This window comes from Chenopodium album, chromosome 20 (genome assembly GCF_948465745.1).
Source record: "Chenopodium album chromosome 20, dcCheAlbu1.1, whole genome shotgun sequence".
Lineage (NCBI taxonomy): Eukaryota > Viridiplantae > Streptophyta > Magnoliopsida > Caryophyllales > Amaranthaceae > Chenopodium > Chenopodium album.
The window spans coordinates 13037393-13053447 of NC_137853.1; the positions used below are offsets into that span (position 1 = coordinate 13037393).

Below are 16055 nucleotides of genomic sequence, written 5' to 3' on the forward strand. Positions count from 1 at the left end.
TGATTTGTTGTCTAACTTTGATACTTAAAATCTTCAACTTAATGGCAAAAGCTGCTGCATTTCCATGAACTATAATTTACTTTCATCATGCATCATTAAGGTTGCGGGTTGCAGAATCCTTGTTCTCGGCAGTATCTTTCCCAGCATTGTCCTTGAAAAGAGCTGTACGGAGTTTCTTTCTAGGAACAGGGTTTTCATCTTCCGTGTCCATGTCCGCATCTTCATTGAGTGTTTGTTGATTCTTTGCATTGCTTCGCGGGCGAGAGAGTTTGGCCCAGGTAGGTAGCTCAGCAACTGGTTCTGGTGATTCTGAAATGACAATGCCCTTGCTTGGTGGCTGATCTGGAATATCAAAGCAATCTGTATCAAATGCTTGTGAAGCCATTATGAGTTCTTGGAATTGCATTGCTTCAGCAAAAGCTTCATCAAATGATGCTGCACTGTTTGAGTTGAAATCAGCACTGAAATCTGATTCAGCCACCATGGGTGCTTTTCCATGAGCCTTAGCTGCAGCCGCATAAGATGAAGCATAGTGCTGCTCTGTGTTGGTAGTGCATGTCATGGGCACTACTGAAGTTGGGATCTGAGTATTTGATTCATCATCCCCTACATCAATAGTTTTCAGAGTCCAAAGCAATACGCTGTTCATGGCAAGCTCCTGAGTAGGAGTTACTTGGACGAAGAATGGTTTAGTGGAAAGCATTTTCTGCACCACTGTAAAAGCCTCCAAATTTCCCTGCAGTGATGAAAGTGTCACATTGGATAGGCAGTATATTAAAGAATTTGTAATGTACATGTTATTGAGATTGGATCCATGAATTAACTGTACACTATAACAGGGAAACCAAGATTTAGAAAGAAAACCATAGAAGGGAAAACTGAAGTAGAAGAGTTATATGTATAGTGTAGGCTACTACTGCGGTTTAAATAACATGGGATACATTTAATCGAAGTTCTTAAATTCAAAAGGATGTGGCATCAAGGCTGATTCTTACAGTGCTTTTAATATTCCAAATGTCATCTGCTTTTTTCCGGAAAAGCCTTTCTGTATCATCATTAAATGCTGTAAACGACATTGTGCCACTTTCAGCAGCAGCGTCGAACTTGAAAGTCACTTTGTACAAATATGCATATTAAGAGTTAGATTTCGTAGATAATTTTGTTGTACTAATAAAAGAGTGTGTATGAACTCTCTTAAAGCACCTGTAACCAGCAGTAGTGTCTCCTTTTTTGCAAGAGATGCAGGGAAAGGTAGTACCCACAGGAAAGTGAGTTCGCTTTCCACAACCTAGACAGCCAATGTATGCATTAACTTTCTGTAGGTCAGGGTCTGGTATTGTGACTCTAAGCCATGCTACTTCATCTGGGACTGCGTTGGATGCCTGCATTAATTTAGTCATACATGCTTTAGAAATGTTTATATGAAAGCATATGCATGAGCAGGAAGTTGTTTTCAGTGCTAGGTATTAAATAGAAGCACAAACCTTTTTGCTCCTCAGTTCAGCTATGGTCACAATATTTTTTCTCAGCACTTGGGTACCTAACATTCAAGATCCTTTCCTGTCTGTCCAGCAAGACATGATGATATAATTTGACCCTGCAGTTTAATATACATTCAATTAAGTACATGACATAAGCTAATGAACTATTTGCTGTTAAAAGGATACATGTAGTTATTACCATTCGCGAAGAATGTCTGCTCTCTCTCCTTTAGGGTTCATAATGATTCTAGTTGACATAGTAGTGTTTAAGCCAAATCCTGCATTAAAGTACAACAATTATTTCATTCAGGTTCTTTTAGTCACAATACAATTATTCAAGCACATGTACTGATGTTACCTCTTGTGTGGCGGGTTTTCAGTGCAGTAAAGCCAACAACATTAAATCTCTCAGTCCAGTTACTCAGTGCATCACAGGGTTTACCCGTGAGATCGTTCCATGCTGAAATTGTCATGGGATGGTCTTGGCTGATACATCAATGAACATATGTTGTTAGCTATTAGAATTAAGCAATGCATGCAAGCAAATATACATGTAAAAAAGATTTCATAGTGTATGATTACCTTGAGTCAGTAACAGCGATTTCACGAACAGGACTATCACGCCCACGAATATTAGATATCATTCGTGGTGCATCTTCAACAAACAAAACGACAGCGACAATATCTATTTAAGAAGGTAATTTCAAAAAAAAAAAGTTATATGATATCAAAAGAATATTAACTAACTTTAGGCAGAAAAGTGTTTGTGAATAAGTACCAAATCTGCTGTTGGGATCAGGTGATCTTGGAAGAGTTGACAGTGGTTGATATTTAGGCTCAATCGGACCAGCTTCCGGATTCAAACGCTGAATGATAGTTTGGTGTCCAATGGTCATCTGATATGGAAGTTCTTCAAGGTTAATCTTATACTGCTCATCCATATAAGTTATAGGAGCCTTTGAAATTTCATATTGGCCAGTTGGTTTTAGAACATCTTCATATGCATGTATCTGATCTCCAAAAAGAGCACATCTCATCTTGTTTTTCTGTTTATACATATACCATAAAAGTTAACAGGAATTCACTTTTATGAGTATGCTAGTAAAATCTAAGCAGAGCTTTGCTTCTAAATGCAGATGAGCTGACAACAATGCATAAAAAGTGTAACAAAAGTTTTTTTTTTTTTTTTTTTTTTTTTTTTTTTTTTTTTTTTTTTTTAAGTATGCTTGTAAAATCAAAGCAAAGCTTAACTTATAAATGCATGTGATCTAACAACAATGCCTAAAAAGTTTTAATATAAAGGGTAAAGCAATCTTAGAAGGTAAATCACAAACCAATATTCATCCATATAATTCTTTAGATCTACAAAGTCTCTTCTAGGTGAATTTATGTGTTGGTTAAGAATCAGTATTAAAATGATTTACTCTCTGTGATTAGCAGTAGTAAGTTGAAAATTAGCAGTAGTAAGGTAATTAGCAGTAGTAAAATTAGCTGTAAGTTGAAAATAAATGCATGAAAAAGTACAGGTTAAGCAGATTTACCTTCTCATCTTCTAAAATGATTGTCTGAAATATGACTCCAGGTTTTTTGGGTGACGGTTGAGGCCTCCCCTTTTCAGCCATAATTACCTTAACTTTGTAATCTTTACTTTGAGTGGTAAGTTCATCTAAGTAAACAGGTTCAAGCTTCATTTTCGTAGGTGTATTCATTGTCTGTATAGAATTGTTGAAAAAAGGCAAAGAATCAGTATAAATATAGTCAGCTAATGCAGAACTAAGTTGCACCATGCAAAATAGTAAGTATATCCATGCAAAGTATATTACAATGTAGGATAGGTAATTATATAGCAAATCTAAATGTGCTTAAATCAAGATTTAAATGTGGCTTAACATGCAAGTGCAGGGAAGAAAGACTAAGAAGCCAAACTTAGAAACATCTGTTGTTAGCAAAATGACAGAAATAATTAGATCTATTTCATTAAACTCTAATGTAGAAATAGCAAGCACAAATGCAAAAATAAATGATGGCAAACACATATATATACAATAAATATAAAGCTTTAATAACAACAACAAATAGCATCATAACAGATTATCAAATAAATCTAGAAAAATGTATGGAAAATAGAGTTAAGTCTCTTTAAAAATGTAAGATATATGTTTCTGAAATGAAAAGAAGTTGGCATGTAAAATAAATGTAACTGATGGTGTAATCATGGAAGGTAGATAATAGTCAATGAAGATATAATAGTATGCAATAATGAAATTAGAAAGTGAACATTTTGCTTTAGTAACTGTCAACTAAAAATTCTGTTCTAGACAAAAAGTTTAAATGAGCTGAAAAAAAGAGAGAATATACCTTGAAAGAGAATGGAATAATAGAAAATTAAAGAATGCAGTGAAGAATAAAGATGAAGGTGATTGAGTATTTATAGGTAGATTCTAGGCAACAAAGAAGACTTATTTTTTTTTCACCTGGGCACTGTAGCAAGCAGTAAAGCACTGTTCTTCACCTTTTTTTCGGATGTCTAGAAGCTTGTACGTAGGTACTAATGCTGAAAAGCTAATAATAATTTCTGCATTAATCTGAAATTACTTTTTACTTAAACAATAAGCAAGTAAAATTATATTTTTTTGTGGCCATAATTGCTGCTAAAGTACAGCATCTTAGCTGTCAAAGACTATGTGAATAAAGGTTTACCATGAATAGTATATTTGACTTGTACTTGCATTTTTCCTTTCTTAAGCAAAGCAATCTACCTTCTTATTTGCTATAACAATGGGAACTCTAAACAATAACACTTTTAATGTGGGCTACATTTTACATGGCCCATTATATAAATCCAAAGGAAACATAACCCAAATATTTAGACATAAAAATAAAGGCTAAGCCTCTAATGTTGATAAGTAAAAATACTTAATCAGTCACACACAAATTTATTTCTAAAAGTATCTCGGTGAAAATGACATGTTTGGAAAAAGGGGGGGGGGGGGAAAGGGAAATCGCTAAATCAAAAACGGAATCTAGATATATATTGTAGAAAGATATATCCTATATACATTAATTAGTATACTATTTACTAAGGCCATTTACATTTTTCCTAATATAGGAATCTTAAATATAATCTATGATGATGGAAAGGTTACTTGGATAACCAATTCATTTTCAAATATAGTTGGGAGACTTTACCCAAGAAATGGGCCCCTTCTTCCCTTCCCTAATCAAGTAGTCCACCGCCCGCCTTAGTAGTATCCTTTTGGAAGGCAGCGGCCTTTAAGTTTAAGTAAGGCTCGGGCGATGTACTGCCTCGGGATATAGACGGTGTTCTTTCTTATCACTCACGAAATAAACGCATATTGATCTTGAATTAGAAGCCAAAGAACAGTAATACAGCAACTAAAACTGATTGCTTAACTAGGCTAGATAATGACTGCAAATCATATGTAACCAAAGCACATAAGAAGGGCTGAGGGTCTGTGTAAAGCTGTGCCTTTGCATAATCGACCATACTTGTATCTTACCTCTGTAATTACGAAAAATAGGCTTCTGATTTTTTGTGTCCCTCATATGTTGTTAGCGGCATCAGCATCTTCCTTTACGCATGACCATTGACGATAAAAAAAAACACGTGAAGGATTCTAAGATAATGAAAACAGCTGTTGTTCATTCCATAACACTCTGATAATCAAACTGTCACTGATGCTGCATCAAAACAATAATAAATATATTTTAATGCTAACTTCAAAAGGCTAGTGGAGTAAAATCAAACACTAACAACAGATGCGATTCATTGCATACAGATTGTTAACCCTAGTATCATTATATGTAAGAACAGGCAATACACTATAACTCTATTGTGATGCAATTTTAAAACAAATAGTCCTTCAGTCTTCATAAAAACACACTGAAAGGTAATGCTGTAAATGCACTAAGTGATTGCACAGCATAAGATTCTTTCCTCATGATTGAAAGCAACATTCTAATGTCAATGGGAGACAAACTCATTCATTTTAAGCGTACAAGAAGAACACAATTCCAAAAATGGGAAGCAAGTTTCCAACATCTACAATCCTAAATTAGTATTTCCTGAATAAACTGTAGGAATGATCCCAAGAGTAATAAAGCACAACAAAAGCCCAAAAAAATAGCCAATAAACCCCCCCCCCCCTAAAAAAAAAAAAAAAAAAAAGAACACCTATCAGCACACATTATGACAGCTTAAGTGCAAATATATCTGTAGTCAATGTAATCCATAAAGAAACGCATACAGCATTACTCAAAAGTTGTATATTTTAATCTATTACAATAAGATCAAACCTGCACTTGAAAGATTGGTTTCCTTTGATTCCTGTCCTGCAGTAGCAACAATCTTGATAATAGGTTTAATACATATATAAAGTCAATTATCAGTTTTCATTAGTTGCATTCTAAGAAAATGGAAACAGAAACAGCTAAAAACAATAATTAGATTTCAATACATACATAATGCTATATATCAGGTGCAATTATTTGCAGTATAAAAATCGGAAAATCTACAACAGCTAAAGCGGTCAATTTCCGTATCATATACATAGACTCCAATATTGAGCAAGCCAGCACCTCTTATGGATTATCTATTCCTAGTCCAATTTTATGAACCATGTACATACAATAAAACAACAAAAGGCAAGGCAAAGGTAAACAAGGCGACTGCTGTAATCCAAAAGTTCAAGGCCTTCTGAAAATTAGATTACAGAGAAGATCAGCAAAACAACACCATGTGAACAGAATAAATACAGCTTAATCTCAAAATACCTATGTAGCTGTAATAAACACAACTGATATACATCTGCCTTAGCTCGCAGCATATCAACCAATTCTGAGAACTACGCTGTATCATTTTCAAGAATACCTGCTAAGTGTAAGAGTTCAAAAGACACAACATTGGTAACAGCAGATGAAGAACTCTTCTCTGTAGTTTTTTTTGTAAAAACGCAGACGTCTTTTTCTTTCTTAGCTCGGGATAGTGCTACATAAAGTTGTCCATGTGAAAAGCATGGACGCGGAAGATAGATTGATACTTGATTTAGAGTCTGTCCTTGGGACTTATTAATTGTCATTGCAAAGCTCAACTTGATAGGAAATTGTTTCCTTTCAAACTGAAACGGATAGTTGGCACCAGTAGAAGGCCTTAAATTGACTCTGTGTATGAATACATCTTCTCCTTTGTAGTGACCAACTGCTATAACACACTGAATCACATTTGGGTAGAATTTTTTGCAGATTAGTCTCGTGCCATTGCATAGACCCTCAGAAGGAAGCAAATTTCTTAGCAGTATAACCGGGCAATTCTCCTTTAATATCAGCTCATGAGGACTCATTCCACCTGGGCATAGTTTGTTAATGAATTCCGTTGGATAGATATTACATGTATCATTTAAAATGGCATCGAAGCTTTTGTATCTAATAGCTTGCCCTGGGAATTGCTCAATCATAGATGTATTAATAGAATCCACATCATCATTCATAGGTGCTAAAATCGCCTTTTTAGTAAACACTCGACTATCGATTTGTCCTTGAGCAACTTCTGGGAATGTTTGTCCTGTTACAGTAGAGAGTAATTCTGGTAGATTACTGGCGGAATGGATAATTTCTTGTGGTAATTCAACGAATGCATTTTCTGTCTGTTGTAACTTCCCATTGCCCAACTCTAGCAAAAAAGCAGAATAGACAGGATATTCTCTTGCTCTTATATTTTCGGTCAGTCTAAATTTGATAAATTTAGGCCACAAATAAGAAGTAACAATACTTGCCTCAACTGCTTCCTTCATAGTTTTCTGAGGGACCACTGGTAAAACCTGCCTAAAATCACCTCCAAAGACAACAACCTTGCCTCCAAATGTAAGCTTATTCCCACATATATCCTGTAATAGCAGATCCAGAGACTCAAGATTTTGTTTCTTAGCCATTGAAGCTTCATCCCATATTATAAGTGCAGTTTCTTTTAGTAGTGCTGCTAAACTGCCTTGTTTTGGAACGTCGCATGCTAAAGAAGCTTCACTATCAATTGGTATTTTAAATCTTGAATGAGCAGTTCTACCTGAAGGGATGTTTGCTGCAGCAATTCCTGATGTTGCTGTAGGTAAAACAATCTTGTTCATTAATCGTATTTCTGCATACAAAGCATTGTACAAAAAGGTCTTTCCTGTGCCTCCTCGGCCATCAATAAAAAAGGCTCCACCCTTTTGTTGCATAACATGATCCATAATACATAGAAAAGCAGCATTCTGTGCAGAGTTCAACCTAGAGCGGCAACTTAAGCATTCTTCTGGGATAGGAGCATCAAGGGCATCTAGAATGTCCTTTGTCCGTCTGAACTCATCGTTAACTTGGGAGTTCAGATAATCCAGACCAAAAAATGCAAGTGATTTTCCCATGGCTTCAAGGTGCTGTTCTATAGCCCTTATAGTAAGCTGCTGCACTTTTTGAAGCTGTTGCGGAAATTTGTGAGAGAAGTCTTTACCAAGAAAAGGATAATATTTTTCCCATAAAGCAGCAGGATCGCTTGGTTGACAAAATATAAGGATTGTTGCAAATAATCGGCGTAAGGCAGCAGGCATATGAGTCTCACAAGCTTCAGACAGAGTTAACTCAGCTGCATCATCATCTTCTATAATTCCAAGCTTTATAGCAGCTTCTTGAAAAGTAGGATAAAGATGGCCATTGATGGTCCGTAAATCCTCAAATGACTTAGGGCTTCTCACATGCAGCAATAAAAGTCTCAAGAAAAACCGTTCACCCTCTGCAGGATATACAAATGCTAATCTCCCAATTGATAGCCTATTATGAACCCGTTGTTTCCATTTCTTAGTACCTTGCTCCCATGTGTAATGCTCACAAAATTCACCATATAAGTATCCCAGCCCAGCTTCAGTGGCAGAATTCATAGCAAAAAACTCAGTCAATTGAGTTCTTGACCGTTTAGAATTCGAAACAACAGCCTGTAACCTTTCATGAGGATGAACACAAACGGTCTGCATATTTGGCAAATGAACCTGCAAAGGTAAAACCGGAGGGTGCATCTCAAATAAATCAAAACTAAAGATTCTCCATGCCGCTTCACAAGGAGATACCCATCTTCCCGATTGATACTGTTTAATCTCATCGACAACTTCATTATTAGAGGACACCACATTATAAGAAATTCTATCATGACCCTTATATACATACTTATATAGATACTTGACTGCTTTAATTGTCGAACACACCTCAACATTTAGATGACAATCAAACAATAAAGACAGATAAGGGTTATATGGAATGACCCACTGATTATCTAGCTCTGCATTTCTTATAACTACTTTTTCTCCAGTTTCTCTTCTCCGATAAATAGGATAGCCATCTTTATTATTAGTAGTTTCATTGCAAAACTTCTTCGGATACTTATTCTTGCAACTTAATTTTAGACCACGCGAACGCATACAGGCACATTCTGGGTTAAGTATGCCACAAGGGCCATGCATCATATGTGCCAGGACAATTCGCCTAAGGTGGCTATTAGTTTCAGAAGGTATTTCAGCACAAACAAACTTATCATAATCAGCAGGACATTTCATTTTATATTCAGGTTTTAGAATAATCAAAAAATGAGCATGTGGCAAACCTCTTTTCTGAAACTCAACCACATACACCATTGCAGCAACTTCTCCAAAAACCTTCCTTTCCATGATTTCTTTCTTCAGTGCAATCAATTTTGCTCTAAAAATTCTAGCAACCAAATCAGGTCTGTTCTGTGCCTTTTCACCAGCAGCTAGCTCGTCCTTGATCTCTGGCCAATTAGCATTACACGTAACTGTTACAAACAAATCTGGCTTGCCGAATCTCTGCACTAATGCCATGGCATTTAAATACCGCTTCTTCATATCCCTAGGACCCCCAATATAAGTCGGGGGTAATATCACCCTTCGGCCAACATTAGAAGCAATAGTTTCTCCACTGTCCAGTGAATCCAAAATACCTTTATACAGATCAGCTCTAATTGTTTCTTGATTGTTGCGAAAATAATCTAACCTTGTGTTTTCAATCTTTACATACATGTCGACTATATACTGCTGGAAACATCTCCCTGCTCGCAATAACATGTTATTAGGCCGAATCTGCAGCTTGTAGGCATAATATTCCCTAGGAGAAATAAACTTGTCTGCTCTAGTGTTCTTTCTATTTGCACCTGCATAGGAAAAACCCATGAATTATGTCACTTTTTTAAAAAAGTTATAGTGTATGGCTGGCATAGAATGCATAAATGTAAGGTTTAAACTGTGTACGTGATTCTTCTTAATTGAGTAAATCCTCAGCATCATGCACAGCACAAGACATAATGGGATCTGGAACTAAATCTGCTGCTCGTCTACTCGGATGAGATTTTTTTTTAAGACCCTGAGTCCAGCCACATTCTCCTCGAGGAAATAATAACGGATATTGAAGCGGATTGTAACAGCCATAATTATGATAGATTCGGTGAGTCCGATTTCCAGTCACCATAATACGAGGACTTGAACTTTGGCTTGATGAAGCATTCTCTGGCCAGATAACAGCTACATCATCAACAGAAGGAGCATTATAGACACGCTGATCAAGCACAGGATTCTGATTCAGAATAATTTTCGTGTCCTCAGTTACAACGCGTTCTCTTAGAGACCGGAAGAACATAGCATATGGATTCTGCTGGGACACATGCATTAGAATCTAGATCACATCTTCTCTTACTTCTGGAAATGAACCCAATCTATTTTTAACCTCATGCTGTCCATCATAAAAATATAGCTGCAGATATTTAGGACACTTTTCTTCAGGTAATAAATCTGGGACAAAATGATACATCTGCCCATGCATTTTGAATACATAAATTCCTTTTTTGCTCTTTGTATCAAAATGGCCTCCAAGAGAGTTGTATGCGAACAAATTGTTATACAATCTAGCATACTTTCGAAAATGAACAGCAATTTCATCTTTGGAGGTAAATAAGTAGATGAGCTCAGGAGGGTACTCATTTGCTGCTATCTCAATGTCTCCATCACAACAACAAAAGCGGAGGGGCTCAAACATAAATTTCTTTGCCCCACATTTAGAACAGTAAACAGGTGCAGATAGTTTCAACGGATTTGTTGGAAACTCTCGATTTGTAGCAGCACCAAGAACATCTGCCAAAGAGCACCAAAAGAACCACAATCATTGCCAATCATAATATCCACTGCTAAAATGTATAGCATTTCGTAAATGTATTAATTTCTTTAAGACGGTTGATAGAAGTCTGTGATGAGGAGGTAGCAATGCTCTCCTTCGTTGCACTGCACAAAAGGCTATTTCAGTTATATTAAAGATAGCACTCTAGTCTTGCAAGTATATTTCAGGCACCTAGGAATTCTAAGCCAACAGCAAAACAACAATCAGAATGCCATGAGCCTATATATTATGCAGAATGTAACAATATCACATCATCACACAACAGAAAGCAAAAAAGTAAAAGCAAACTCAATCAATTTCACTTAATACCCATTTCCTCGCGGGGCAGCCAGTGTCTGCATACATTTTCGTTTCTTTGTTGTTCGAACCGCACACAAACTTGCAGTCTGATACTGATTATCTAACACAGATGGGCTACAATGTAAATCACACACAGTTATAGACTTCCGAACAAGCAGTTCATTATATGAATGCAAATAAGGAAGGCAACAATTTTTACCATGCAAATGCTAATTGAGACGTTCTCTGTGTAGCCTGGTTTAAGCGTTTGCAGCTACTACGCGATAACTTTGGCAAGCCATAACGACAATCTAGCATTGAACACCTTAAAGGTTATTCCTAATCTTTAAAGTTGCATTATATAGATATATAAACCACAATACGGCAAACGCAATTTCAATTTCTATATTACCCATGGTTACAGATCACAGATAGCTTGAAATGCCTGTTGTAGGTGGACTGAAACGAATTCCTGAAGCGTAAATCAGATATGCTGCAGCTGAAAATGCTGCCCAAAAAAGGGACAACCAAACATTTTGATTTTTGTCTTGATCAGTAAAAAAAAAATGATGCAGTCTTAAACCTTTAAATTAAAGCACATTTAAAATAAAACAACAAAGCACCTATTTATAAGAGAATTATATAAATATCAAAACATCATATTCAAAGTGCTGAAAATACGAAAGTCATTACATCAACAGATACACCAAAACCTTTTTTAAAAAAGGTACAATCCGATCCTAAGACAACAACTACTAATAAGCAAAAGGCGCATACTAATACTATTATTCTAGCAAGGGACCCTAACAACTAAATACAAATCCTTATATCCAACATCCAAAACAAGCATGCTCTATGGCACATAGCTAATCAACCCTAGAACGCTTAAATACAGTCTCTACATCTGGCAGACCGGTAACAAGGCACTCTGAGGTCTCTACTTCCATAGCATTCTTAGAGTTTTCCTCCACAACAATTCTACGTTTAAGCGGAAGGCTTGGTGGAAGAGCAAGAACTGGTATTTGGGATTCTTCAGCAGTTGGTGTCACACAGCAATCAACCCCTACACAATTAGCAGGATCAGATTGTTTAGAACCCCTTTCCAAACATTCAACATGTCCTTTCAGAAGCAGATACTTTTCCCGCATCAAAGAACATTCAGCACTCAGCTTCGATGCAGTCCCATAGTTTGCATCAACTTTTTCCAAATGAAACTGAGAAGCAATGAAAAATGATGCTTTCTTCGCAACTCGCTGCTCAGCTATAGCCGCTTCAGCACAAGGGTCACTAAAAATGCACTCCATGGCAATAACGGTATGAGGACAGGTCACCATAAGCCAAGAAATATAACCATGTCCCTGTACCATAGTAGTCTCTATAGCAGTTGCAGTGACACCAGTCTTCCTTACCAAAACACCCAGAAATTGTACAAAATCAACTGAAACATGGATGTCATGAAATGCTGCATTCTCCCCTGAAATGCACTCTGATCGTATGCTGTTAAGGTCCTCTCTCTCCTGGACTAATTCAGCGCATCTATTTTTATACAGCTTCACACATAGACGATACATCTTAAGGCGTTCATGTGTAAAATCATCTACGCGAACATTAAACCGGGCTATCAGTCGTTTCACAGCCTTGTGAGCTGCTCGTTCACGAGACTCTTCTACCGAACTGGCATCTCCACCATAGAAAAGAAACCTTGACCGTGTATTTGGGCGGCCAACCCGAACAAAGGCATTGTTCTTAGTAGCATCTATGAATCCATAGGCTGGAGGTGGAAACTGAAGCCAAGCAACAATCTTTTCCAACAGAGGCTGAAAAGGAACACAGACCTTGTTTGATCGTCTAGCCATAACCTGTAATGGCAAAATCCAGGACACAATTCAGACCAGACAAACCGTGTTCCTTCCAAAAAACACCGGCATACCGTATCTACAAAGCCAACGAATTCCAGTACAAAACTCTAGGCACAAGGCAACCTAGTAAGACAAAAGATATATCTCTACAGCCTAATGACTTTACTCTAAGCAAGTTCATACACAACCCAATGACTCTACTCTAATCAAGTTCATACACAACCCAAACAAAAGGCTTGCAAACAACAGGACAAAACAAAGCAAACATTGGAACAAGGCTGAAAAACAAAGAATTCTAAAGCACATCATTTAAAGAACAAAGTACAAGGAATTACCTTAGAATACCCTGCACACTAAACAACACACAGTGGCTCTTAAACACACCAAAGCACCAAAAACATCGATCAAACCTGTAATCCCAAAAAAGGCACAACTTTAGACACATAAAATCAGCTACTAACAAACATTTCAAATAAACCACATCCTTTAAAGAGAATCTAGAAACTAATTCAATCGGCACAAACAAAGTAAAATATCACATCGCGGCAACAATCTAATATATATCTATATATATATTTATATAAAAACAACCATTTCAAATGAACCACACCCTTTAAAGAGAATCCATTAACCAGTCTATATCCGAAGATCAGAAACCAATTCAACAGGACACCCATATTGTTCATTCCAATTTGAATAGTGCCACAATTATGTATCTATATATATCAATATAATGTCAACATTCGATCTGTCAAAAGGCATCCAATTTGGCTAAAATAATTGCGGCACTATTCAAATTGATATAGCTGAAATATTAATTTCAATGAACAATCTGATACCAAATAAAACACTACACCGCAGCAATGTGAAAATTAAAATTTGTCAGGAAACGTTCAATACAGCTTTAATAATTGCCTTTTCGATAAACAAGCTAATACCATCCAGACCCAAGTAAGAACACTTAAGCGAATACCTTGACAGACCAATCACAATAAATCAGGAACTAACTCAACAGCACACAAAAAAGCAACCAGTACACAACGACAAAAACGGAAAAATAATATACATGTATAATGTTAGAATCCGATTTGTCAAGAAACGTCCAATTTGGCTGAAATAGTCACGGCACTATTTAAATTGATAGAGTATAAATTCTTGTTTTACTTTCAATAAACAATCTAATACCAGCTGGCACCAAGTAACAGCACCAAAGCAAATACCTTAACAAACCACTCTCAGAACACCATATCCAGAAATCCCAAAATAAATATATGAAACCCCAGCAATCCCTATCTCTATTTATAGGCTACTTAACCGACTGTACCCACAAGGGTAAACCTAAACCAATCACAATAGGCCCTTTCCATTCTTCCTAGAAACACAGTTGAGTAGCCCCCAAGGCTTTGTGTCGCCGTAACACACAAAGCTATCTACTAACCACGCAATTAACAGACCTAGATACATTCGTAACACACAAATCAAAAGCCAAGCAACAAACCAAACATGCAAGGCAATAAAACAACCCAAACAAACAATTCCACCAGCAAATTCAAGCCATATCTACAAATCAAAAGCAACAATGCAAAAAAGAAATTGAAACCATACCACCCAATCTCAGCCATAACAGCAACCAAACTGAATTCCCTTGCAAGCCTCATCAGCAACGGGAACAAAAAACCAAACCAAACCAAAATCGAGCCTCAATGACATGTCCTATAATGAAATACACGGAAACAATAACTTAGCTGGCAACCAAAACACAACACCTGTACTCTCCTAAACAGGTGGCAAAAAAAATCAGAGCAAAGGCAAAAAAAAGCAAAGCAAAGGCAGGAGGGGTAATATTGGCAAGTAATTGAATCTGGGGGTCTAAATGTAATAACCCCAAAAAACACTGTTACTAACTTCATACTTTTATTAAGGGTTATAGATTATGCGCAGGAATTCCGCCACCTTTGAGTGGTTTTGTCGCTGGCACGGTTAGCTCCCGTGTCAGTTAACCTCAATTTATTTGGGGGAGGTTTAGCAGGAAACCCGTTCGATGCGTAATCATCGCTAAATGAACTATTTAGTGTCTAGTTAAAGTGTCTTGTTTAATGTTGTGTGTGCTTGTAAACAGGTGCAATGAGGTAAGTGTGTGATGATTAGGAGAAAGCATGTTAGTTTGTTTCACTACGCCTATGTACTCAGCTTTGCTGATTATGTGTATGTTTGTGTTTGGCTATGTCTTTATCTTGGCCCTACGATGGTCCATTTTAATGGAGAGTAGTGGGGGCAAGTGGGGATACTCTTTTAAGGTATTGAAGCATGTTCATGACGGGGCTTGAGTGAAGAGAGAATCATGCTAGATCCTATTAGGATATGATGTGTTTTATGCATTGAATATTTGATGATGTTATTTTGTTGACTAACATAGAAGTTTGGTTGATTCGATTTTTGAATAAGGGCCTTGAATGGTTCCAAGTTGTAGTGGATTTCTATTTGACTTGGTTTTGTTGATTTTCAACTTTACTTTCATTGGTTGGTTTTTAAATTATGTTATCTAAATAGTTTTGGCTTTCAAGTCTTCCGCTGTGTATCTTTGATAGTTGCCTTAGTCGTTTTCATAGGGCGGTAATGTCTTAGATATTCCTAAAAACGTATTTTTAAAAAGGGTAAAGTGTATTATTAAAGGAAAAGAATTTCTAGAGTGTTACACTGATTTTGTTCGACACTTTACAAAGAGATATGACAAGAAAAAAAAAATGAAATATACTATGTACATTGGACTCTTTATAGGGAGTAAAAAAAAGATGGTATAGTAGGATAAGAGTACAAACGGTATAGTATTTTAGCCTATAATGGTAATCTACGATTTACAGAAAATATGATTTTTCAAATTATCAAATAATGTTGAGGAAAACATTGTGGAATTGATATTTGTGGTCGATTCTATTTATTGATTCTTTTAATTTGTGTAATACGGAGTGATCTATTAAAAGCTATAACTTTCAATCACTCTATATCCACAATCATCTAAAAAATACAATGCGGGGCATCGCCCGGGTCACTAACTAGTTTTTTTGTAAAATTTTGTATATATATGGACCTAAACAAGTAACCCTAATTAATAGTATTTGGATTAGGGATGGCAACAGGTCGGACTCGGAGCGGATTATGCTAAATTCGACTCTGACTCGACAGGAAGTCGGAGGTTAAATTCGACCTCTGACTC

At 36.5% G+C, this 16055-nt stretch overlaps 2 protein-coding genes across 2 annotated transcripts; both read right to left on the minus strand.

Moving 5' to 3' along the window:
- Positions 1–962: 962 nt before the first annotated feature.
- On the minus strand, positions 963–4989 carry LOC145596823 (replication protein A 70 kDa DNA-binding subunit B-like). Its single transcript, XM_081653016.1, has 9 exons — positions 4873–4989; positions 3023–3193; positions 2260–2527; positions 2064–2166; positions 1840–1967; positions 1681–1759; positions 1546–1597; positions 1259–1382; positions 963–1114 (listed from the first exon to the last, which is right to left on the minus strand). The coding sequence occupies exons 1-9, from the start codon at positions 4987–4989 to the stop codon at positions 963–965; spliced, it is 1194 nt and encodes a 397-aa protein (XP_081509142.1).
- A 1357-nt stretch (positions 4990–6346) lies between these two features.
- LOC145596824 (uncharacterized) lies at positions 6347–9706 on the minus strand. The gene has a single exon (XM_081653017.1). The coding sequence runs from the start codon at positions 9704–9706 to the stop codon at positions 6347–6349; it is 3360 nt and encodes a 1119-aa protein (XP_081509143.1).
- Between the last annotated feature and the right edge of the window lie 6349 nt (positions 9707–16055).